The sequence below is a fragment of the Epinephelus fuscoguttatus genome, linkage group LG3 (genome assembly GCF_011397635.1).
Source record: "Epinephelus fuscoguttatus linkage group LG3, E.fuscoguttatus.final_Chr_v1".
NCBI classification, from domain to species: Eukaryota; Metazoa; Chordata; class Actinopteri; order Perciformes; family Serranidae; genus Epinephelus; species Epinephelus fuscoguttatus.
Window position 1 is genome coordinate 25847693 of NC_064754.1, and position 25972 is coordinate 25873664.

At 40.5% G+C, this 25972-nt stretch overlaps 1 protein-coding gene across 1 annotated transcript; it reads left to right on the top strand.

Moving 5' to 3' along the window:
• The first annotated feature begins 19055 nt into the window (after positions 1-19055).
• Positions 19056-22528, top strand: sfrp2 (secreted frizzled-related protein 2). The gene is made up of 3 exons (XM_049572758.1): positions 19056-19820; positions 20072-20152; positions 20653-22528. The coding sequence occupies exons 1-3, from the start codon at positions 19319-19321 to the stop codon at positions 20955-20957; spliced, it is 888 nt and encodes a 295-aa protein (XP_049428715.1). The 5' UTR covers positions 19056-19318; the 3' UTR covers positions 20958-22528.
• The last annotated feature ends 3444 nt before the right edge of the window (positions 22529-25972 follow it).

Here is a 25972-nt window from a genome sequence, read left to right on the forward strand (position 1 = left end):
TCAATCATGTTGTAACTAAGATATCCGCTAGAAAAAATATTTTAATCACGGACCATTCATTGAGTTATTACTTTATTTTTATACAGTCTATGGTTATTACAGACACCGCTAATGGTTAACGTTAACAGCTAACGGTTAGCCCAGCTAATCTACGATGTTATTATTGCTATTATTTACAAAACGTGCACACAGAAATAGTAATGTTTGTTCAATCATTGTGTTTATAGACTTAACAAACATCAGATTAATAGCTGTGATATATAGCTAAACTCTGCTGGTTTTCTACCCGAAGTATTTGTAAACAACACAGCGATTCCCTGGGGGCATCACCGGAAGTGAAGGGCGTGAGCGATCACCGAGGCCCCTGCACTTCTGTTAGTCGAAAAACTCCGGGCTGTCCCTCCAGAGGTAAAGGAAGAAAAAAAAGTTGTTGTTTTTTTTTGTTACCGATGGATTTCCAGATTGCAGTCTATGTAATAAAGTGCCCCATGAATGAAACCCACAAATGAGTTAGCATTTTAACACTCCCTGTTCCCTTGTCTCGAAGTCAGTAGGTCATTTGAATAGGTTTTTGGTTAGATGTCTGAAAAAAAAAGGTTTGTGGTTAAAACGAGCTAAAAAACTTCTTACATTTTGATGGACAACATAAAATACATCAGTCTATATCCCACTGTTAATTTTTAAGCTTTGTGTGTCTTAAAAAAGAGGGTTGCTAACAAGTGCCTAATGAGACTACAGACCCTCATCACACCCCACACTTTACAGCCTTGTGGTGGCAGTGTTGAAGTCATGTGACCATAGTGTGATTCACAAAGTTAGCTTTTTGCGTCTGGCAATTTCATTTGGGCTTTAATTCTGGATCTAACTGCAGTCCTCTGTGGAGGAAGGCAACTGTCGTCAGCTCACAACACACAACGCTTACAGTAGATTTCAACAACAATTCACTTTCACGGCTTTAAAAGTTTAAAAATGTCCAGAACCTTATGAAACCACTCAAAGTGCTCTTTGTTTTAACCATCCCAGTGGCATGTCTTTATGGGTGGCAGCGTCAGTCTGTGAGCTGGTCCACCACTTTGGCCCAGACTGAAATATCTCTACAAATACTGAATGGATTGCCATGACATTTGGTACAGATATTTCTGCTGCCCAGAGGATGAATCCTAATGACTTTGGTCATCCTTTGACTTTTCTTCTAAAGCCACCATGAGGTTGGCATTTGTGGTTTTTGAGTAAAACGTCACAACAGCTATTGGAAGTTTTATTATTTTTCCAATACTTTGGTTTATGAACAAATACCTGTATAAATAAAATATGCCAAAATATGACTATACAAAGCCGACATTTGACACCGGTGGTTAAATGTTTATGTTTATCACTACAACATTAGCAAACATAGTTGCATGTGACAAACAAACAGCAAATGAGTCAAATGAAAGCTTTTCAGAGCCACTTTTAAGCCTACAGGTGGTTTGATACTTGGCAGCCCAATGAGGTTGAACGAGGCTCCTTAACACACATACACACAGACACACAGACACAAACACACACACACACACACACACACAAACACACACATACACAGACACACACACACACACACACACACACACATACACACGTAGTCAGTCCTGGAGCCCCTTGAACGAGACCAGTGCGGAGAGGGGGAAAAGGAGCTTTGTTGGTGGAGGGCAGGAGAAGGGAGGGTCAAACAGGCTCTGGATGTATGAAGGAGCCTCAAGCATCACATTTGGGTCCAATCAAATCAGTGATGTTTTTTGGCCACAATATATAAAACAGATGGACCAAAAATGAGAGGGGTACACTGCTTTGGTATAGAAGCCTTTCGGAGTGAAGAAGTAACATTCTTTTTCTCTTTAAGGCGATTGATCTTTGCTTTGCAGCTTTCCCTTTTGATGTCGTCTATTTGTCCATGTTTCATTCTGTAGCGTTTATGTCATACTGTTGTTTTGTTGTTTTCACTCATAGCGTACAGTTAGTTTGTCTGTCAGTGCTGAGTATTTTCATGTATTACGTCGAGCTTGTGTGGCCCTCTGTTGACATATCTCAACCTTTGACCTGCCTGTAATATGAGGCCTAATAGATTTTAGAGTGTGAATGTCACCTTAAAAGAGTGTTTTTGGACATGCAAAGTTGTCTCGCACCCTCAAGTGACCTCTGACCCCTCAGGAAGGCAGCAGGGGATGAAGTGTGCACAGTAGGGTGGGGGTTGTTTTAGCCACAAGGGTAAAACAAGGCAGGTGCTCCCCACTAGGGCCTCTGCTCCCAGTATAAGGGGCCGGGTTCTCCTGTGATGGATGGGTCTGGCTGAGATGCCAGGCCCCTTTGGGGCAGAGTCCACAGCAGGGGAGGCACCATCTGGGAACAGAATGTCAAGGCTGGCCTGAGGGTGGAGATTTATGCCCCAACCTCAGGTTCAAATGGCTGCGTCTGACACAGCGTAGACAAGGTGGCAGTGACAGCTTTCCTCCCTTCTGCTCCAAAAGGAGTCCATCCATTTTTGTCTGTGAGGACATCAGGAGGATGCAGGAGATCAAACAACTTTAGGGTCAAGTTTTTCCAACCTAACCGTCTTCCTTTTATTTTTATTTTTTTCCCTGCGTCATGCAGACGAGCTTTAAACAGTACAGGTAGCAAATGACGCTGACATGAGTGTCAATATCTCCGGTGGTGCCAGCTTCGAGTCTTTGTGTTTGCTTTGCTCAACAAAGGAGAGCTGATGTTATTTACAGTGTGAAACGTGCAAAAATAAACAGATTTTTTTTTTATGTCCGACTTCAACAGCATGCACAAATTAAGAGCAGACAGACGGAAACAAACAGACTAACATCTTTTTTCCTCCTACTTTTTCTGAGCCCCCTGAAGAAGCAACAAGCAAAGTTTTTTTCCAAACCACTCTACCATCCTCCACACACACTCGTATACACAATCCAACCGCAGCAGCCATGTGGAATAAACACAGGTGGGGAGTAGCATGAGTTCATCCACTGACCAGTGAAATCTCTATCAGTGTGCTCGGGCTAACAAGAATCAGAGGCCCCAGCCGTTTCTTGATGGGCCTATTAGTGCCTCGGCTGCACAGGGAGGTTGGAAGGGGAGAGGTATTAAACAATTAGGACCATAGACACAGATGTGGGAGACAGAAGGAACAGTTTGGGGTGTGTGTGTGTGTGTGTGTGTGTGTGTGTGTGTGTGTGTGTGTTTTGGGGGGTTTCCAGGCCCATGAAAGAGGTCAGGCAGGACTTTGCACAGTGTCCCATGTGGAGCTCATTTTATCCCTTCACTTTGAGGATAATCTGCAGTGTGGAAGCACAAAGCACGTGCGCATTTCAACTAGTTTACTGGTATATACAAGGATTGTGATCACATGTTTCGTAATGTATTTATATACAGTCCAAAAGAAACATAAAAAGAGAGATATACTGTAGCTGAACATAAAGCATGATTTTAAAAAACAATGAATCTCCCATTGCCATGCATCTTGAACATCAGATTCTTGAACTAATTTTAACTTTTGACTTTTTATTCCCTGTGGTATTTGTATCAGTTTAGTTTTCTGAGTCATTGCATGTCTGAACAATTCTCAACTATTTGCACATATACTGTATATATTTTTCCTTTAAAGCTACAGAAGATGGTTATCACATAAAAGTTACATCATCTTATCACATTAAACCTTAAAGCAGGCTGCAGTAGAATCCCATTTTCTCTATCTGAGAACCAGTACTTTGAAATCTGATTGCTAGCAAGTACTAGGGTTGCCCCCAACAATGAATTTTCCTAGTCGACCAATAGTCATCATTTAGGACCATTAGTCGACTAGTTGCCTGCATATTTACAATATTAATTTAGTTATCAAATGATATATTTTGGGCGGGCAACACAATGGTTTGAGTTCAAGGTGTGAGAAAGAATAGTATCAGTAACATTGTTAACACTGCTACATTACAGAGAAATACAAAACTGTAATAATTAACCTTCATTAATATAGGCCTATATTTTATCTACAAGTGCACGTCACACACTGAGCAAGCCGCCTGTTAATGACGCTGTCAGCAAAGCAGTAATGATTGTGCTAAGTGGCTAATGGGCATGTAGCTACTGACATGTTTCAGAAGATACATCATGTTTGTAGTCGACCAGTGAAGATGAGTTTACATATCACCTTGGGTTCGTCCTTGACCTTCTCAAAATGATCCCACACTTTGGATTTCCTGCCCGACATGTTATTAACTAGCCTGTGGAATAACCGCAGGTACCAGTCCTGTAAATTAGGGGCCGTACACATGCCGCGTCTTTAACTGCCTGGAAATGCGAGGTCGAGCACTGGGTGCTACTTTTTTGTCCCAGCTTACAAGATTGTAGCAGCAGGTTGCATCTGAGGTTGCTAAGCAACCTTAACAAGCATTGTATAGCCTATTTACCTGCAGTCCTGAGTGCTGAGCTGATCTTCTTCCAGGTGCTGTTTATAAGTATGTAGGCCTATCGTCCATGTAACGTGACTCCTGTCTGACTGCTGAGCATGGCCACTTCCTGTGTCTGTCATTTCAAATTAAATTCCCACATGGTCCAGTCATATAGATTTTGATTTATTTTGACAAGGTGCAGCTCCTGATAGAGTTTCACATCTGTTCTTTTTTTTTTGTTTGCTTGTTTTTGTTTCTTTTTTTCTGCGACTAAGCGACCAATGAAATCTTGCCAACTAATGACCTTTCTGGTCGACTTAGGTGTGGTCGACTATTAGGGGGCAGCCCTAGCAAGTACATTTTGGTGTTGTGTACATAATGTATCCTTCAGAAGCGGGACAGATTAAAACTTATTTGCTTTCTTGCAGAGAGTTTGCTGAGAAGATTGATACCACTCTCATGCTTTAAAGCAACACTTCACCCCCATTTGTAAATCAGTTCATCATGCAGTGTTATCTTGGATTCAAAAAGAAAACTTTGTGTTCTCACATGCCTCCATAGAAAACAGTGAGCATGTTGATTTATTGATTGATTGGAAACAAGAGCAAACATCTGTGTACAAACTCTCACACAACTTGTGCAGTACCATCAAAGTCTCATTTATCCAGTCGCTGCTCAGAACTTACCAAACACATGTGTATTCACTGAGTGCCTGTGTCCACATAGTGTTTTTCTTCAGCAGAAAAGCAGTGGCATTATATGGCACTATAAAACAAATCTCCCAGCACATTCTTAAATTAATGTGCACCACATTGGTTTGTTTCTATGACAACAATATCTTGACACTAACATTTTGCTACATTAACAGCGGGCTGACTACACAGTGAACAACAAGCTTACAAAGCCAACTGCGGTAAAAGCACAACACTCACCAGCAACATCCAGCGTCCGCCAGCTGATCTGCTCCCAAAAAAATGGGCTTTTCTGTCTTTGTGCGACGATAAACAGTAGCCTAGCTAAAGACACAGCGGTGACATCACCAGCGCCTTTCTGAAAAGTTGAGAGATTTTGAACTGGAAGTGCTTGGAGTGGCAACACAGAGGCCAAGCGCTTTGAAAAATGATGCTGAGCACTGTGCTTTTTCTCTAGGCTGACGCATACAAGCTCTCCTCATTGGGAACAATTGAAAAAAGACGCCAGAGCTGAGAAAAAATGCCATGTGGACACAGACCTTAAAAAACCTTAATACTGGAATCATCACTGCAGCTCTCTATTATTTCAGTTGTGTTGCAAAGTCTGAATTTATGAGCAAACAACTCAGTTACCGAGGCTTAACCTTGAAAAGAACAATGACTTTATTATACTTTAAGTATTATACATGCAAAGCATTAACCCTGAAAATATTTTTGAATATTAAGTAATTTGGATTAATGAATGCCAGCTTGAATATATCAGAATACAATGAAGCTTTTGGGTTTTTTGGTTTTAATATTTCTCATAAACAATAGGATATTTCATGCTCCTTTGGCAGAGCAACAGAAACAAACGTTTTTCCTCAAAAACACAGGGCAAACAAAGTCGCCTCATCATCTTGATGCTAAGCGAGTTTGTCACTTCTTGCTTACCATTACAGTTGTAATAGCAGCCTTAAAGCCCAGACATCATGCATGGAATGGATTAGAATAAATGTTAGATTAAAGCTTGTATACACTGTATGTGTCATCTGATAGGCCATACGTAACTTCTGGCAGTGCGAGGCTTGGTTGGATGTTTCAGTTGGAACGCTGTAGCTCCATATTGTGCCACTGCCATAATTTAACCAGGACTGTCAAGCAGAGATTTGCAGACTATTTAATTAAGCACCACGGTGAAAGATAAGCATGGTCGTGTTTACGTTCTGGTCATGTGCCTTGTGGTGCAGTGACGATGCTCTAAAACACTTTCACAGAGCTTCTGTTTTATCGTCCTGTGACAAATACGAGCAGAACGTATAAAGGTTACAGCACAAACACTTTGGAGGAGGTCGTTTTGTTGGATGTTTGAGGTTGGAAAAGCCCTTGGCGTTAAAGGGGAGCCATCGTTTAGTTAATGTGAGGCCGGTTTTTATGTGTGTGTGCGGTGATGTGTCTCCCCAAAGAGTTTAGGATAACTCAGGGTCTTTTCCTCCTTGTCTCAGCGGGACTCTGCAGGTTTAATGCGCACTGCCTCGGGCTTGTTCCATCTGCCATTAGACAGAAACACACACACACACTCATAAGGCGGTGACGCTACTGTAAGTCAATGCTAACACACTCTCTACTGGGAGTGTTTTGAGGAATAATAAAGGGCTTGGTGATTCCCTCTGACTGCATTTAGGGTGTTTTCCTCTGTTACCACAGAAGGCACGTGGAGTTTTAATGTTGCCTTCGTCTTATGAAAACAACAGGGAAGCAGTGATGACATGTTTGTGGGTCCATTAGACTACTTAATCTTCACAGTTGGCTCTTGTACAAAAGCACATACGTATGTGGCGGGGAAAAAAATGTCTATTTTTGGAAATAAGCTGCAACATAAACTTAACAGAGAAGTAAAAACAAGAATATCAGTAATTATATGTTGGAAAACACAAACGCACAGAGCACAGTAAAAATAAATAAATAAATAAATAAGAATATAAATCAAGAAATGAAGCTTGTTTGAGGTTTACGTTAATCTAGTCCAGCTTGTCTTTTTTGAGGAAAGCTTATTAACATACAACTGGGCGGAAAATAAAAATAATAATGCAGTCTTGTTCATTTTTTGGCCTTCAAAGCAAAACTCACTGAAAACACATGTTTGGCTCCGAAAGTCAGCATTGTTCGCAAAATGCAGCGAAATACATGCCTTCCATTTGTCACCTACACGGAGAGCTGTTTACTTTTGTTGCACATTTCTAGAGTTATCGTCATCATGAATAACAAATATAAACAGCTGACTGTGCTGGTGAGAAGTGGAAGAAGTATATTTATTCATATTTAGGCTGAAGTGGTTAAAGTGTTTGGAACATACTAAGCAAACAGACAGCAGAGAAGTGGATTATGCTGGAGAAATGATTGTATGAATATTTTTCATCATGTAAGGCTGCCATCTGAATCCAAGCAGCCACCCAGTTTCAAACCTTTCTTAGTCTTAGAAATGCAAAAAATAAGATCAGAGTAATCCTGTAAAGGTCCAGTGTGTAGTGTTGTGTTTTCATTACCTTAGAAAGAGCTGTTTATATCTACATACAGAGCAGGACCTCTTCCGCAGAGTTTGCCATGTTGTTTCTACAGTAGCCCAGAACGGACAAACCAAACACTGGCTCCAGATAGGGTCCTTAGCATTTTTGTGTTGACCATATCCTACACACTTGGCACACAGAAGAAGTTTCAGTTCTGCAACCTCACCGCTAGACCACACTACATCCTACACAACAGACCTTTAAATCTATAGCTAGTAACTTTTATGAAAATTTTAAAAAGCATGCCCCACCTCCTCTTTCTACTGCCTCTAATGGCATTCGCTAGAACTGACCATGGTGCACTGATCCTATTCAGGTAGTGTCAAGACAATATCTTAAAGCTGTAGTCAGAAACTTTTACTTAAATTCACTTTTTGTATTTGCTGAAACTGTCTTTATATCCACACAACACTAAACGAGACAGATAATGTGTGGGAAAAAAATCATACTCCTCTGCCTAATCTGTGACCTTCTAGCATTTCTAATGACCTTACTGCATGTGATGGAAAACAACCAGTCAGAGTCAAAGAGCTGTCAGCCATGTCAGTCACTGCTCGTTAACTGCTGTCAAACTGTCAAATTAGGCAGCGCTGATCAAATATGAATCAAGAATCTGTTATTGCATTGTATATGTCTCACCTCAAATGTTGTCAGAAACATATTTTAGTGTACTGTTTAGCCATAAAATGAGAGTTTGGACCTCGTCGCCATATTGGAAGAAGACCAAGCACAGTCCACTGGCTGCACCAACTTTAGAAATAAACGGTGCAGTAAAAGAATCTTGATTCATATCAGCGCTGCCTAGTTTGACCCCAATTAACGAGCAGTGACTGACATGATTGACAGCTGTTTTAGAGAATCCTCAGCTCTGACTGGTTGTTTTCCATCACTTGCAGTAAGGTCCTTAGACGTGCTACAAAGCAACAGAATGGGCAGAGGAGTATGATTTTTTTTTTCTCACAGATTATCTTTTTCATTTAGTGTTGTGTGGATTGAATGACAGTTTCTGCAAATTTGAAAAGTGACTCTTGACATCACTTCAGTAGGGTCAATTTGCATCTGAGATCAGATATGTGTTACCTTGTGAGGGTCATTATTACATGTAATACTATAAATGTTATCTGATAAAACGTCTTGGCACAATGATGAACGATCAGTGACCGTATCAGTATTGGTAACAATATCCTGTTTCATCTAAGGCTTGTTATCACAGTATTATCTATAAATCTGTGAGATAACTGGGGACACAATAGTCCTCTGTTAGATACATACATTAGAGTACCTGCAGGATTCTGATCCAAGAATCACAGTGTTTTACGTAGTTGAGTGTCATGTTACAGGAGAGTAATGCATCCTGTTTTTCTGACTTACTGAGATCATCTCATTAAACTTATGTATCAATACTGACCTTAATTAAGGTTTTTCCATATGTCCTTTCCACATCCTGCTCTTCTGACATGCATGTATGCTGTTGCTACCTTGGTTTTGTATTGATTTATGGTCTTGAAACAGTAAATTTGAGCTTGATTATGAAACAGACCTGAGTGTGCAGAACATTCTTCTCTTCATATTTGCTTTTTAAGATCAACCAGTTCAAATATTACTTTAACAGACACAACAAACATAATCTCATGTGCTGTTGTCCTTTAGCTCTTATCTAGATGACTTTCATTCCAGAGTAAATTTCTCCACAAAACTATAAAGGCTATTTTCTGTTTACTTATGCATGTGTGTAGATTTTGGCAAGTCAGGAGTGTCTGGATAAAATTACTCTTGATTACATTTATTTAAGTTGAATGGAGTTATCAGTCTTACTTGTAGTACGCTGAGAGAAATGAAAACAGTATTTGGGGGGGGAGGGGGGGGGGTGTCATATCACATACATCTGGAAAATGAAAGAAATGATTATCTTAAAGATCTGTTTTCTGTTCTACGCAGGTTTTCATAGGAGATGGATATATTTTAATGGCTTTGTCCCTTTCTTGAAACTGTAGAAAGCAACTACGAGTCAAATCTTGTTTCACGGTTGAGAGTTTTGAAGTTTAGAGGTTGGATCAGTGAGCAGAGGTTGTTCAGAGTTTGGGCTGAACTTGGTGTAAACTCTGTTTCTGCTCAGGTTGGCAAACTCGTCTCAGTTATACCTCCAAACAAACTGCGTCCTTGTTGTGGTGTCACAACTGTGAATGAATACCAAACCTTTATTTACACTTGAGCCCGTGTCTGGTATTCCAGGGGTCACTGTGGGTCACTTGCTAACCCGCTGCCACCATCGCTAAAATTAAGAGGGGTGGTTTTTCTTTTTTGTTTTTTCCAACCCCCAAATTCCTGTGATGAAGGTATGTGAGATTATATTTCACAACATAAACTGTCAAAAGGCAAATGATCCATGACTTCTGCTTGAGTGGTAATTTGTTCATGTCATGGAGAACTTGTGTTTGTAGGAAGTAAACTAACTTAAAGGCTTGATTTAGTGGAGAGAAAAAAAAACACATTTCAAGATCAAATCATTTGTCTTTTCTATCTGAATTAACATCAAACAAACATGTAACTTGTTAAACAATGTGGATAACTCTCCAATCCCCGATTGGAGAGTTATTTCCTTTCACGCAGACACTAAACATATGTGCAAGTTTGCCGTTGGCTGTACTCTTTGCGGTGTGATCAAGTGCAACTTTTTGGCTGAGACACAAGCAACGTAAGGCAACGCAGGAGGTGACCTTCATTGCCACTTGTTCTTTGGTGTCTGTTTGGTGTGTCTAAGCCTTAAAAAATATGCAAGACAAGTTTTTTGAGTGGATGCTTCAGACAAAAATGAGACTCAGCATTCAGAGAAACAATTAAAGTCAGAAAAAGAACGCGACTGACAGTAGGGAGGTACTTAACTAGCCAATGCTTTATAACAACCTTCTCAAAACACAGTCGCTTTTCTGTAGTGGAAAGTAGGCTACACCTCTGGCTTAGATAATTACCTCATCTTATAACTCCATCACTTGGCCTTTTCTTTCCCTCCTCATTTTAATGGTTAGACTGTAAGCAAGCCTCCTTAGGGCGCGGGAGATGCAGCACACTAACATGCAGCCATACTTCATAAGCACAGGTCCACAGTGTTTGTGTAATCATTCTCACTGCCAATAAAACAAAAAGGAAACCAAACTTAAGAATTTAGTACAACACTGAAAATTATAATCAGTACCAGCAGTGATGATGTTTCAACTTCTGATAAATGGGGGAAAAACAGAAAGGGGTGCAACATCATATCAAATGTTCAAATAAAATACAAACAATGGGCTATAAACAGCCAAGTCTGAATTTTACAAATGGCCTCAGCTAACATGTTCTTTATCACAACCAATTATATATTTTATAGTCACTCCAAGACATTTTTCAGAGGGTGTGTGATCATGTCTGTTTCTGTGCTACAGCCATTTAGGATCTACTCTTGACTGAATAGGTTTTATTAGTTTGTGAGCAGGGGTAAAAGTGAGGAATTTTTACTAGTAGATGTGAGACTTGCAGGACAGCACTTGACTTGAAACCTTCTTTAAATAACAAACTTCCCTCGCTGAAGATAAATATCTTTTAAATTGTTAAAACCTTCCGATTTTCACTCATGAAATATTCAATAAAAGTTCATCTGCTCATTAAGCAGCAACATCCCTTCTGTGAAGAATGTGTGAAGGTGGCGCAGGGCAGGACTATAGGGTGCCCTTCTCCGTATGGGGTGGAGATCAGGTACGGGTCATTCAGAAAACACTTCTCAGACGGCAGAGCTGCCTGTACTTTGGTCTGAGTTGTAAAATATCCCCCGAGAGCCATTCACAGTGTGAGTCTTCCAGCTTCAGTATCGGTCAGGGGTCAGAGAGCAGGGCCCTACAGAGCGATCTGCTTGTCACACTGATCCATGGACATCCTGCAAGCATAAACCTGCCCGGCTCACTGCTGTGTTTTATGGTACAATGACACTGTTTTTGGATCCTATGACACAAATCTTGAGTGAGTCAAGCCATTGGAGCAAGAGTTCGTCAATTTGGGAAACGTATTTTTTTGGTTTATGCAGAGAGTTAGATGAGAAGATTGATACTGCTCTTATGTCTGTTCGGTAAATATAAAGCTACAGCCAGCAGCCAGTTAGCTTAGTTTAGCACAAAGACTGTAACCAGGGGGGAAAACTAGCTTAACTATGTCCAAATGTAACACTCTGCCTATCAGCACCTCTGAAGTTCACTAATTAACATCTTATATGTTGTTTGTGGTCACTTCAGGAAGTTACTGCTCCTGACCAAGAAATAGTGTGACACATAACTGCCCATAAAAACACAACTTGAATTTATTTTGTATGAATTAAACAAACTAAATATAAACAGTCGCTCCAGATTGTTGCAATTGCAACTATTAACGCAAATTCAGCCAAACCTTATGAATTCTGTGGGACCTTGCAATTTTGTCCAATCACTGCAATTTAACCACAAATTTGACTACTTAAAACAGGTAAAATCTCATTTCAGTGTCGGGCTGCTCATGGCTTGCCCCTCTCTTTTTCTCTTTGTTTATCGTGATACCACTGCTGCTCCTGTGACAGAATCACTTGCACAGTGACAGGGCTAACTGTTAGCATCACAAGGCTGACGCTACTCAGTGTTTAGTAACAGCTTTAATGAAAGACTCGAGCCATTTCAGTGACAGTGTAAGATTGTTGGGACCATTTAACGCTTAGTGGAGGAAAGCGGGTAATGACGGAGGGCTTGTGGCTGCTCTGAACAGCCGATCGTCGCGATTGTCTGTTGCTGCCCCTCTTCCATCCTGGAGGGAGGGACTGCATAACGTGTTAATTCATTAATTAGTGAGCTTTAGAAGTGCTGGCAGGCGGATTTGTTACATTTGGACAGAACCAAGCTAATTGTTTCCGTCTCCAGTCGTTATGCTAGTATAAGCTAACGGTTGCTGGTTTGTACTTATCGGACGGACATGAGAGTGGGATCAATCTTTCAGCGGTTTTTCAGAAGCCTACTTTTACTCAAGTACTATACTTAAGTACAATTTTGACTACTTGTACTTTAATTGAGTATTTCCATTTTATGCTACTTGATGCTTTGACTCCACCACATTTTGGGCCCAGTATTGTACTTTTTACTCTATTATATTTTTTAGAATAATAGTTACTAGTAACTTGTGATTATACAAACCATAAATAAAAAAATAAATTATGATATTATTATAGGTCAAGTCATCCTGCTGTTATAAAGTGATTGAAATTAGCTTCACTTTCACCAGCTCCACCATTAGTGATACTTACAAGTTAATTCTTTTGGACTTTTACTTAAGTTAAGTTCTGAATGCAGGACTTTTACTTGTAAGAGAGTATTGTAGCACTAGGGTATATTGCTACTTAAGTAAATGCTCTGAGTACTTCTTCCATCACTGCGATCTTCTTATCTAACTCTGCAAAAATGCAATTAAGCATATGTCAAATTATTATTATATGACTCATAAATGGTTTGTCACTTCACATGAAATATTTATAATATTTCTGAATTACATTTCAATAACAAATAACATAAATAATCTTGTCTGCTGCTGTGTACAGTGCCCACATCTCTAATATGCATGTGGTTATCCTGAGGTCTGGTAGAGTCGCCTACGTGTCCCACAGCTGCTCTGAAACCCCACACTGAGTCAATTAGACCTGTACAATAGGAACATCAATTACGCCAAGTAGGCACAATCTATATGACTCTGGAGCTCTAATGAGATTAATTCCTCTTGGATGGGATAAATTCTTTCCCAAATGTCAATGTAGAAGGAGTGATTGAAGTTAACAAGCTCATTAGTGAACTTCAGGACAATGTTCAGAGCTGTATGGTTGATTCTCAGTTGGCAGTCACGGGGCCGTGGATGATAAAGACTAGTTGTCTGAGTGAAGGCTTGTGGATATTTTTTATTCTGGGCTACTAAATTATCCTTATTTTATCAGGCAGATAACATCTTTTCAGTTGAGGTGTAGGCCATCTTTATGAAGTCCAAACAAGGTATTGATACAAGAGTCCATACTCTCAAAACTGGCAATGATTCAGCACAAGCAGGCACAAGAGATTTCAGACCAAGGAAGTTATTCTGTACTTAATATCCTCATATAATGTTTAGTATGATATCTTACAAATTTGCGCCCCAGGAATGTACTTCATGTACTTTACCCAAAGTTACGTAGGTTAGGTTTAGGAAGAGAAACATGGTGAATAACTCAAAGTTCATTTTGTTTCACATGGTTACAAACCCCGGTCTCCTGGGAAAAGTCTTGTGTTGTTTGACCCATTCACCACCCCAACCTACCTGCTATTTCTTAATGTATCCTCGCCAGCACATTGTTCACATGATTGCAGCACTCCTGATAATGTGGATTATACACAAATTACTGGCTGATGAGTAATAATGATGATGTAGTGCATTACCTCTTGGTACTAACAATACATGTGAACAGGTGTAAAAAAGAGTTTTCCTTTAAAGAATAAGGTTGGCATTGTTCTACATTTTTCTTATGTGAACAAATCCCATTAGAAAACCAAAACAAATACTACATTTGTTTGTCTCTCAGAACTCTCTGACTTCCCCAGCCTGTCTATGGCACTCACTCCTGGAGCCCATTAGTTCCTACTAAAGACATAAATCTTTGAAAATAAATGTAGTTTCATTTTAAAAGACACTCAGTCATTTTCTGAAGCAGTTTTTAGTCAACATTACTCCAAAATTTTCCCACTGAGTATTTTTATCTCCAGATTAATAAGCATTGGTGCACTAGGGAATACTTACAGTAAAGCAGCAGAACCAACCAGGTCTCACTCCCAACTCATCAAAAACTGATGCTTGATCAGTGGCCCTTGGCACCCTTTGGGTGGGATGGGATAAGGTGGTTGGGTCAGACTCCAGACTTTCACCCAAAAGCCCACTGTTCATTTCTCATGTGAAACCAAAAGTCACTCTCATTATTCTCATAACAACATGGTGTGTTAGTATGTGTGGCATACTACACTTGTGAAGTATGTCATGTGATGTTACATTACGTCAGGAAAAACGTATTTATTTTAAGCCAAGCATGCAACATATTCTCACTCGTCACATATCGTCACTTGGTTGTGGACTTTCCACGTCCATGTGGACGTGCAAGGTACCCTGTGTCAAGTTCTGCCTGTTATGTGCATTGTCTTCTTTCAAAATACACTTCTGTTTTCACAGGAAATTTAGCGTTCATATACAGTCTCTTTCATAATAAACGCACTACATTGGTACAACATCGTGAATTGATATTTTTAGCGTTTTGGCTTTAAAATCTTACGGGACGTGAACACCGTTCTCCTGGGTGAAAGTCGGTCTTTGTAACTACGTGGATTTGTTGCCCAAACCAAAGGAAGTAAACCTAAAAATGAAGTGTGTTACCTGCGTGCATGCATGTTACAAACAGAAACTGTACATTTCCTGTGGAAAATGGATGTTACTTTTGAAAAGACACAAAGCATGTACAAGGGTAAACTGACACACCATTCCTGAACGTCCAAAACTGACACTGGATGGGTACCTACAGCATTTGACTTACAGGGCCACTGAATAGACGAGTTGAGAGTGAGAAAGGGCTGCAAACATGTATGCGAGATTGATTCAAAATAAATTACAATGCTCATGTTCATGGCAATGAAGGAACATTTCACCCTGTGCAACATTGTGCAACTTTGTGGTTTATAATAGTTTTTGGCCTACACTATGACACAGAGGAATAAGTTTTGACTAGACAGACAATAGGCTACTTGATAGAAGTATCGCTTCATTGTTGGTTTTAGTCTTTTCATGGGATTTGTTGACACTAAGAAAACATATAAAACGTCCCCAGACCTATATTTTAATCGGTTATGATCAGATGTAATTTTGCAGAAATCCAAAGATCCTATATGGAGCAGGTCTGTATACATATGGAAGTATGGGAATCTGCTGAGACACAGGACTCTTCAAACACAGGGTTGGTTTGGTTTACATTAAAGCAGTCCTGATAGCTTTGATGCTCCTCAAACTGAGCGATGAGTCTTCATGAACGTTCAATAAATTGATTCTTCAAACATTTCCACTGGGGTTTGGCATTCTTTTGATCCTGCACCGTACACTTTGTGATTGTTTTTGACAGTAGTTTAGCCCTTGATTCTTTCTTTATGAAAAAAAGATAGGAAAAGGGGTGAAAGGTGGCTGGTAGTGGAGGGGAAAGAGACGAACGAAGGGTTACTGCTGGGCTACAGATGGACCACTTGGTCTGAGAAGCTGCGTCTCATTTTCACACACAGTTGTAATGAAAACCCGCTGGGGTGACTTTAAGCACAGGCCTAGGATCAGCTTACCTCTATCCCCAGCCTCTGACCTTAACTGTCTGTGAAAGCATATTGTTAATGGAGACTGCATGTTATCTGTGTTTGGAGAAATAAAACCTCATGCTTGGTAAGGCTTTATACAATCCTAGTTGCAGTCCATTTATCCTCACTTGGATTCCTTCCATCATTTGGTGCCTTTGTTTCTTGTCATTTTAAAAGCTGAGGCGAAGCGCCCAGGATGTATCACTTTAACTACTTTACCACATGTTTTGCAAACATCCAATGCCTCAATGCATGTCCCATAAGAGTTTGCATATACAGTCCAGGAGTGCATCATGAGTGTGTTTGCAGCTGATCACATTTAGTCACCCAAGAGAGGTTAGCATGTGACCTGCCACACCACAGGTACAGTTTAGCCAGCTGACCTGCTGCTCAGATAAAGGGAGTCCAGTTGCAGGTTAATAGGGGGCTGTAGCCCTTAAATGGCCGTATAAGTGTTTCTACAGAGACCTGAATAGATTTAACACACTTTGAAGGAAAGGGGATGAGAGGGGGAGAGTTGCCTTATAAAAGCAACTTAAACCTTTGACACAGACTGAAGAGCCATTTAGGCTCCTGCTCTAGTGCCGCATTCAAACCAACTTTGGCTCTACGTGAACAAACATAACCCTCTCATTCACCTGAATGAGGCCAGTTTACTGCTGCAGCAGGAATGGCAACAGAAAGCTAGTGTGTGTACGTGGGTCTTTTAAACATTGGTAAGCCCACAAAACATAGGCTACAGACTCCCTTCCCATTGCTCTACAGCAGACAAATATGCATTTCTTTGTGTGTTCAACATCACGAGCACGGTCTTACTCCCAAGTCATCGAAATCCGGCGCTTGGGCAGTGACGTGCGGCATCAGAAACCAATGAAAAAAGGCATCCTTTAACGTCGGCATGATACGCGGCCGGTTGCAGTTTAACCGTGCCTGCTGGCGTCAGGGGGAAACATGGCTGGACATGGACAAAAGTTAAGGCGGCGAAAGTCCAAGTGGGGTGGGAGGGAGAAGTGGTGGATGGGTCAAACAAACCATGACTTTCACCCACGAGAGTGGTGTTCATGTCCCATAAGATTCTAAAGCCAAACCCTGTTCTTTTCTCCTAAACCCAACCGTGTGTTTTTTTTGTCTGAGTTGTACCAACGCAGTGCATTTATTTTGAAAGAGACTGTATGTAAACGTTAAATTTCCTGTAAAAACGGAAGTGTATTTTGAAAGAAGACAATGCATGTAACAGGTATAACTTGACACAATGTCCAAGAACGTCAACAACCAACACACCCAGGGTACCTTGCAGACGTGGAAACCAAACCTCAATATGTGATTAGGTCGAAGTGAGAATGTGTTGCTTCTGAAGAGTTGTTGCTGTTATTCACCTCCAGCTTCACCTTGTTATGCAGTAGTGGCAGACTTTGAGACATGTAGGCCTATATCTTATAACCCCTGCAAATATAACTACAACTGTCCGCATGGCTTGATACAACTACAGGTAAGTGACAAAACTTTTACTTTTTAAATTTTGGTGTACTGATTGTTTAAATATGAAGAGCAAATATTCCAAGTCATACTGGAAGGCAGTGTCCCTGTAGCCTGCAGCCGTAGCAGTTCCAACATGCACTGTTACTGCTATAGCTTTGCTTTTGTGTGCAGTAGTCAGTTTCTGGAAGTGAGCAATACATATTTACAGTGACTGTCACTAGTCATTAATGTGGATTCATGAGTCAGTATGAGGCATCTAATTTGATTCAGACTCCTTTGTTAAGGAGATGGGAAACACCTCCGTATCTACAGCAGCAAAACAATCAAACACCTCATTTAAGGGTGCAGCACTTTATTCATAAAACAATATTTATACATGTCACGTTCACAAAATCGTTTTCATACGTTCTGGCTTGTTTTCGTACTGTAAGTAAAGGAAGTGGGAACTCCTTTCAAAATAACGTCTTTGTTAAGTTCTGCTAAAAAAAAAAAAAAAAAAAAAAAATTGGCACACCTAGAGCTATAAACCTTAATGACGGGTTTAATTGAAAGAAAATAAACTACAACTGTGTTTTCTATTCAAATACTTTTTCCCACCCCTTGAAATATGTGACTCACTGGCTTATTGAATGACTTGAATGAGCAGCTGAGGAGGATCTGAGAGACCGAATTGTGACAATACAGGATTTAACACATGGTACTTTGCACACTAGATGATTTTTAATATAGATTAATACTTATGACTTGATTCTGGGAACAAAAAAAACATGTTGTAACAGATTTTTCAGCACCACAAGTAAGATTCGGTTTACCTCATCTGTATTAGGGAGTGACAGCAGAAGACTCTGTGAGACATATGTCTAAATCAAGGCAAGTGAAACCAAAAATGTCTTAATATCTAGAGACCACATGGTAAGTGGGAAAATATGCTTCTGTAATTTGGGTGAACTGACCCTTTTAGCTAGAAATTCCACAAACATCAGATGGGAGATTTAAGTGTTCACTCATTTCAGCTTCTGAGAGAGCAAGAGGAAGGTCAGGCCTGAGAAGAACCACACTGCTGTCTGCACACCAGACTGTAGCTCAAGGGGGCCTGAGAGTGGATAGGAGCCAGAGCTGTATAGTGCAGGGAGGAGGCAGATTTGGTTTCACCCCTGGGTGCGCTGAGTGGTGGTCTGCTTCTCACACCAGGGCAAACAATATATCACCGTGTGGTATGAACCTGCAGACCCACCCAGAGGATTTCACCACTGAACTCCTAATGATGGAAAATTAACGCTCCACTGAGCTGGGCTAAATGCTCCTACTGACAACATTTCCAAACTATTTACAGCATGGGTCTCAAAACTGCAAGTTAGGGGATCACTCAGGATATATTTCTGTTGATTTGGGCGTAATGAGGAAAAGCTGTCAGACAGATTTTGTTATGATTTCCATGGAGGGCAGGAGATGAAATAGAGGGGGGGATTGTGAAGAAAACGACTGGTGATAAAATACTGTGAGCTATAATTAGAAATCAAAAATGTCTGTCAGGCTCAGAGGAGCAACAAGTGAAAATTTGGGCTTTTATTGGACTGGGGAGACACATTTGTCCACCTGATAGGGGGAAACCAAGTGCTGAATGGAGACGCGGTCTTTACGCACAACGTACAGACTCCTCCCAGACATGTCTGGAAGAAAACCTCTTGTTACGGTAGGAGCTGGTCACTGACAGAGGCTCCACGCACGCTGGCTGATGCGCAACAGCCCCTGAATAAGCGTTTATACTCTGCAGGTTTTTACGCACAGAAAAAATGAGGGCCTTCATTGCGGCAGTGACAGTGTTGTGGGTGATGATGATACCCAGCATGGAAGCTATCCACGGATTGTACAATTTCGGCCAGCATGATTTATTCTACAAAAAGAATAACTGCAAGCCAATCCCTGCAAACCTGCTCCTGTGCCACGATATAGAGTACACAGAGATGCGCCTCCCGAACCTGCTCGGACACGAAACCATGAATGAAGTTCTGCAGCAAGCTTCGTCTTGGATCCCGCTGGTTCAGAAGCAGTGTCACCCCGACACGAGAAAGTTCCTCTGCTCCCTTTTTGCGCCCGTCTGCCTGGACGATTTGGACGAGCCCATACAGCCGTGCAGGTCTCTGTGCGAGAGCGTCAGGAACGGCTGCGCGCCCGTCATGTCCGCGTTTGGCTTCCCCTGGCCAAAGATGCTGGACTGTGACCGCTTTCCACTCGACAATGACTTGTGCATACCACCTGCAGGCATCGAGAACTTTGTGCCCGTCACCAAAGAAGGTAAAGTTTCGTTACACTGTATTTTATGTTGCACATTAACCATCACCAAGTAGCTCACTGTGCAAACATGTCACATTGATTTAGTAGGACTGCATCATAAAGTGCATGTGCTCAGCATGATTTTCTATTCAGCATATCCACTCATCTGCACCAGAACCCACTTGGGTGGACTTCTTTTTTTTTTTTTTTTACATTTTCTGTTGAATTATGGCAGATCATGTAATATTTATATTGTCTGATTTCTCTTGTAGTGCCCAGAGTGTGTGATGCTTGCAAGGAAACGGATGAAAATGACAACGAAATTGTTGACAACCTGTGTAAGAATGACTTTGGTAAGTCCACCATGGGCGTAGATTACATGGCAGGGGGGCGGGGGCACAGGGGACACCCTCCAAAATTTAGAAAATGTGCATTTGCCCCAACAATAAAAGCATGAAAGTAGCAGAGGAGTTTTATTTTGACAACATAAAAGCCATTTCCACCATATATGGTGCATAAAAATTAAACAGAATACAATAAATTAAGTGTTTGATGCTCAAAATCTTCTGGCAGAGGACCCAAACACCTCATTTCACATGTCTCCAAAAATGTTGAAACCAAACCTGCACACTTGAAGTCCACACCGATTTCATCATAGCAGTAGGCTCCTAAAGGAAGCTCAGGGGCCCCAAGAGGTCATGAGAGGTTCCAGGCAATTTCAGGAAAAATGTCACTGTTAAAAGTGTTTCATTTGTAGAAAGTCCAAGGAACAAATGGTCATTGTGGTCAGGATTTCCCCAGTACAGTTTTTGTAAAAACAAATCCCTCTTTTTTCTCCCCTGCTTGCATCAAGCTCTGAAAATCAAAGTCAAGGAGATCTCCTACATCAACGGTGACACCAAGATAGTGCCGGAGAACAAGAGCAAGACCATTTACAAGCTGAACGGCGTGACGGAGCGCGACCTGAGGAAGACGGTGCTATGGCTGAAGGACGGCCTGCAGTGCATCTGCGAGGAGATGAACGACATCCACGCTGCCTACCTGGTCATGGGCCAGAAGATGGACGGCCATCTGGTCATCACCTCGCTGAAGCGTTGGCAGAAGGGACAGAGAGAGTTTAAGAGGATTTCCCGCAGCATCCGCAAGCTGCAGTGCTAGGAAGGAAAAAACAAATAACTGCATGTGTCACTGTTGAAGAAAAAGTTTAGGTGAGCTCTGTCTGATTATCTGATTATCTCTTTCCAGTTGTCACACAAGGTTTATAGATTCCTCTCTAGACTATAGCAAAGATGTTTCTCTGGCCTCAGAGAACACACCACTTCCTCTCTTTTCCATTGGTTCATTGTCAGAAAAAAAGCCCAAACTTTTTTTTTAAAAAAAAATAGGCAATCTATAGCATATCCGCTGGCTAAAATCTCTACAATTATAATTCTTGGATTTTCATTTTCTGAAAGGTGATTTGCCCCAAAACACTCAAGTTACATTCATCAGTGAGGCCACAATTTTTTTTTGAAAGCACATCTTTAAGTGGCTAAACCACATGTTGGCCATGTTCTCTGAGTGGGGCACACATTTATACCTGGTACAGACACAGAAGTAAGCAAATACAGTGGGAAAAAAGTCCCTTAAATTGTAGTGATTTTATGAAGAAATATATGGTTTTCATCCATTGACTCCCATTCATTTTGCACTTAGTGAGTATTTGGCACCCTCTTGTGGTCAGTGTTCAAGTGGTGTGTTTTTTCCTTTGCTGTCACCTCATTAATTGCACTCAGCTGGTGTCCCAGGTGTAAAGGAATCACTAATCACACAGTTAGAGTGAAAACTAGCAGAGCTTTCAATCCAGGATTAACAATGATTGACTAAACAAATTACTGGCAGATGTGGCTTCCTGTTAAATCCTGTGACGGGGGTGAGTTTAAGACATTTTCCTTTTCTCTTCTGGTAGTAGCTGGAATCTGTTTCTGCTGTCGTCACGGGGCATTCCTCACACAAGGTCAAATCATCAGCAGTTGTTTGTTTAGGACTATGAAAAACTCCTAAAGAGGAACAAGTGACGTCACAAGGGTCAAAGGCCTTCACTGCTTAGCTGATCAAAGTCAATAAGGTAAATAAAAAGAGATGTTTTGGGGAAGTTCAAGTCTTCCTAAATGAGGTATCTGCATCCCATAATAACAACCCTTTTTCTGTCATAGTTCCACAGAAACAGTTACTGATTCATGTTGTGTGGTGCACACTGAGTGAAGCTGTGATCCCCATGTGTGTAGTGTGATGTTTAAAGACAAAATAATGTTTTGTATTCCTACCGTTTTCTCAAGCAAAAACGAGAGATAGCTGGCTATATTCTCTTCCTGTCCAACATTTTAATACTCTTAGTAACCTTTTTGTACTTGAGCCACTGCATACTTTTCTACCCCACTATGGTTAAACTAATATTTTTCTACTCCCAGACTTTCATATTTCATATAAACTTTAATGTTTTGAGTTTGCATCTTCATCCTGTTGTTTGATGAGTGACACACGTTGGATTTTTAGGTTTTATTAGAGGATGAATATCTGAGTTTTTTGGTTGGTAGTGTTGATTTGTTAGGCGCAAATAATCCAGTGGTCTGTGTGTGAATGTGTGCGCAATGTATAAAGTATTTTTTTGAAAGTATTACTGTGTAAATATCAAATACTGCCTTTTATGCTTGTGTAAAGTTTTCAGCGATTAAAAGCTGCCGACGACATGCTTTGAAATGACTCATTTTATTGTTGTATATGGCAGGGAATGAAACTCATGAATAAAAGTGGAATTTATACAATGGAAAATAGACCTACAGAATGTATTATTAATAAACACCGCCATCTAGTGGGAGTCAATGGTAAAATCAGGTCATTGTAATAGTGGCATGAGGTGGTGATGTGTTCTCAACAAACTCTATTAACGGGTTTTTTGTTTGTTTGTTTTTTTCACTGACATTTACCATTATTAAACGTATAGGCTCATAATGTTAAATAAAGCTTGGCCTGTAAGGATAGTGTCAATTAAACAGTATAGTGAATCTATGCTTGTCATGCTGGCCACTGTTGTACATTTTGACCACATATTTCCGAGAAACACAGAACTTATTTTGTTTCGCTCCTGATGCCCATTTGTGTTTCCAGCTTTGAGTACTCAGGGAAATTCTTGTACCGCTCTCAGACTGTTGGTATGATTGAGACCTGAGGCTTTTAAAATATTCCAACAGGTGATTTTAGTCATGAAAAAGATGCCAGAAGGCACACTTCCTGTATTTGTCAATAAATTTTGGAAAAGTTTACAGCTTTCTTTTTATAGATGATCCAGTTCAATTGATTTATGTACCCTAAAACTTCAATTAAACACCCAGTCCCTTTTACAAGCCCGGTGCGACAAACGAACGCCTGTCTCAGTTAGACGCCTGGTCTGGTTGCCAAGCAGTTAATTTTTTTTATGTCTAAAACCGGGTTGTTGTCTACCTCAAATTATGTGTCCATTCCTCGATTACCCTGTAAGTTATTAATATTCCTTTAGTCCATAAGGGTCCCCAGATCAAAAGAATCAAAGGGGTTTTTCATGAAAATTAATCCAAGTTGTGAGTATTGTTTTAACAGGATAAAATGGTGTTGTGTTCGTATCCTGGGTGCTGTAATCCTTGAGTGCCATAACACTATCTCCCTCTGTCAGAGCTAGATCAAATGAATGATTCATGATTGATATATTATCTGAAGTCTAAGTCTAAATGAATAATATTCATACTGGTTTATATGAACAATTTGATTGTATTCCCTGATCTTTGCTGAGCAACAGTTTTGTGTGAAAGGAATTAAAGGCCTGTCCCAAATATAGGCCTGTTGATTTTAGTAACTGAATCAATTAATAGCCCGGGCTACTAATTTAAGTTTTACAGTATTTGCTATTATATCTTACGTTATTACTGTTTATATTGTATTTTGGTTTTTTGTATTGTTGTTACTGTTCTCCTTGTGTTTTGTGCTTTTTGTAAACCTCCCAAGAAACTTATATTTTAGCTAGTGACATATAAGATGTTTATTTGCCTGTACTTAACACCATATATCACCCCATAGCCTCACACACTGACATTTTTGAAAACATCAAACCAAAGCTGCAACTAATGATTATTTCACTGATTATTTTTTTTAATCTACAAGTCTGTAAGATATGTTGAAATAACCCTCAGTTAAATGGAGTACTTCACCCACAAAATGACCATTTGTAAATGGATTAGTCTTGCTGTGTTACTTTGAATTTGTGAAGGAAACTGTTCTTGCATGCCTCCACGGAAAACAGGGGACGTATTGACTGAGGGGTTTCCACACATGGCCCTCTAAATGGACTCAGAGCTGTGACTCAGCATTTTTTGCGCCTATGTCATCACACTAAGAGAACTCAGACCCCTCTGAACTGTGGTGGTCTGAGTTTGGTTCGCTTCAAGTCTGCGGTGTGGTTCACTTAACCCGTGCCTTGTGAACACAAAGTGCTCCAGGCTTGCTCTTTCCCATTGTATTTAGCCCTCTAGATCACATGCTGTTGCACTGGGACGCTTGGAAAAACAGATGAAACCACGTCAGCCTGTAAAGCTTGCAAGGATGCAGCACAAGGAGTAGTTTGGTCCATGGAAGATACTGCACGTCTCCAGATGTGGAAGGTAGAATATATCAAACGCCAACAGTCTAGAGAACAGAAACTCTGAGGTTTACCCCAATTTCAAGTTCAGCTGAAAGTGAGGGGCTTCATAACCGCACTGCAGTGCTACGTCAAAGTAAAAACACAACTATGTCAACATATATTTATAGCCTGTAGTGTGAACAGAAATAGGACTGAGGCCCCATCAGAGCTGAGGTTTACCTGAAGGGGAACTGAGTCCCCTTTTTAAATGAGCTGACAAAGTGATCACAAAAATAACTGAGTCCGTTTTCTGTTGGTCCACTTTTTGGTTCACTTTAAGAGGCCTGAGTTCTGTTTGATTAAAAGGGACTATATGTGAAAACACCATTACTGACTGACAGTGATTAACTGATTATAATCCAAGTCTCATTTATCCAGTCGTGTGCTCAGTACTTTCCAAACACATGCAGTTTCACTAAAAAAAAGACCCTTAGTGAGCTCTGAAGAGAGCATATGTTTCAGTTCAGTTATAAATAGTGAGGTGCTTTTTTTTCGTGAAAATGCACATGTTTGAGAAGTACTGAGCAAACAGTGCATTACAAATACAAAGTCCCGCACTCATCACTGCATTCTTTATGCTTTGGTGGGTTGGACGTCGCTGACCACTCACAGACAGCAGCACTGGTGTATATTTTTATCTATAAAGCAATATTGGGCAAACTCCTGGTTTACCTCTGCTCCCTTATGTGTGTCCGCTCTGCCAGTTACCAGCTGCGCTCCTTCAGGTGGTTGCTTCTGAATGTTCCCTGAACTTTAACAGCACCTGGGAAAACTGCATTCTCCTACTCTGCAGCTTGGACATGGAACAATCTTCAGAAACATCTAAAATTAGAAACCCTTAAATCCATTAATGGATTTAAAGGCATCATAAAGAATGTGGTGACAGAAACATGTGCTTGTTTTTCTTGAGAGGCCACTAGTAGTTGTTTTTATTGTGGATATTGGGGTTATATGTTGAATTTGTTGCATTTTAAATGTGTTTTGATTGGCTGCTACCTTGACCAGGTGTCTCTTGTGAAAGAGATTTTCAGTCTGAATGGGACTTCCTGGTTAAATAAAGGTTAAATAAACAAGTGAGACTTGGATTATACTGCACGAGTTGGGTGAGAGTTTGTAAAAGGATGTTTTGCTGTTGGTAAACCTAGTCCTAAATCAATGACTGAATCATGGAGGGATGAGAGAAAAACTAAGTTTCTTTATACACTGAACAAAAATATAAACGCAACACTTGTTTTTGCTCCCATTTTTCATGAGCTGAACTCAAAGATCTAAAACATTTTCTATACACACAAAAGACCATTTCTCACAAATATTGTTCACAAATCTGTCTAAATCTGTGTTAGTGAGCACTTCTCCTTTGCCGAGATAATCCATCCCACCTCACGGGTGTGGCATATCAAGATGCTGATTAGACAGCATGATTATTGCACAGGTGTGCCTTAGGCTGGCCACAATAAAAGGCCACTCTAAAATGTTCAGTTTT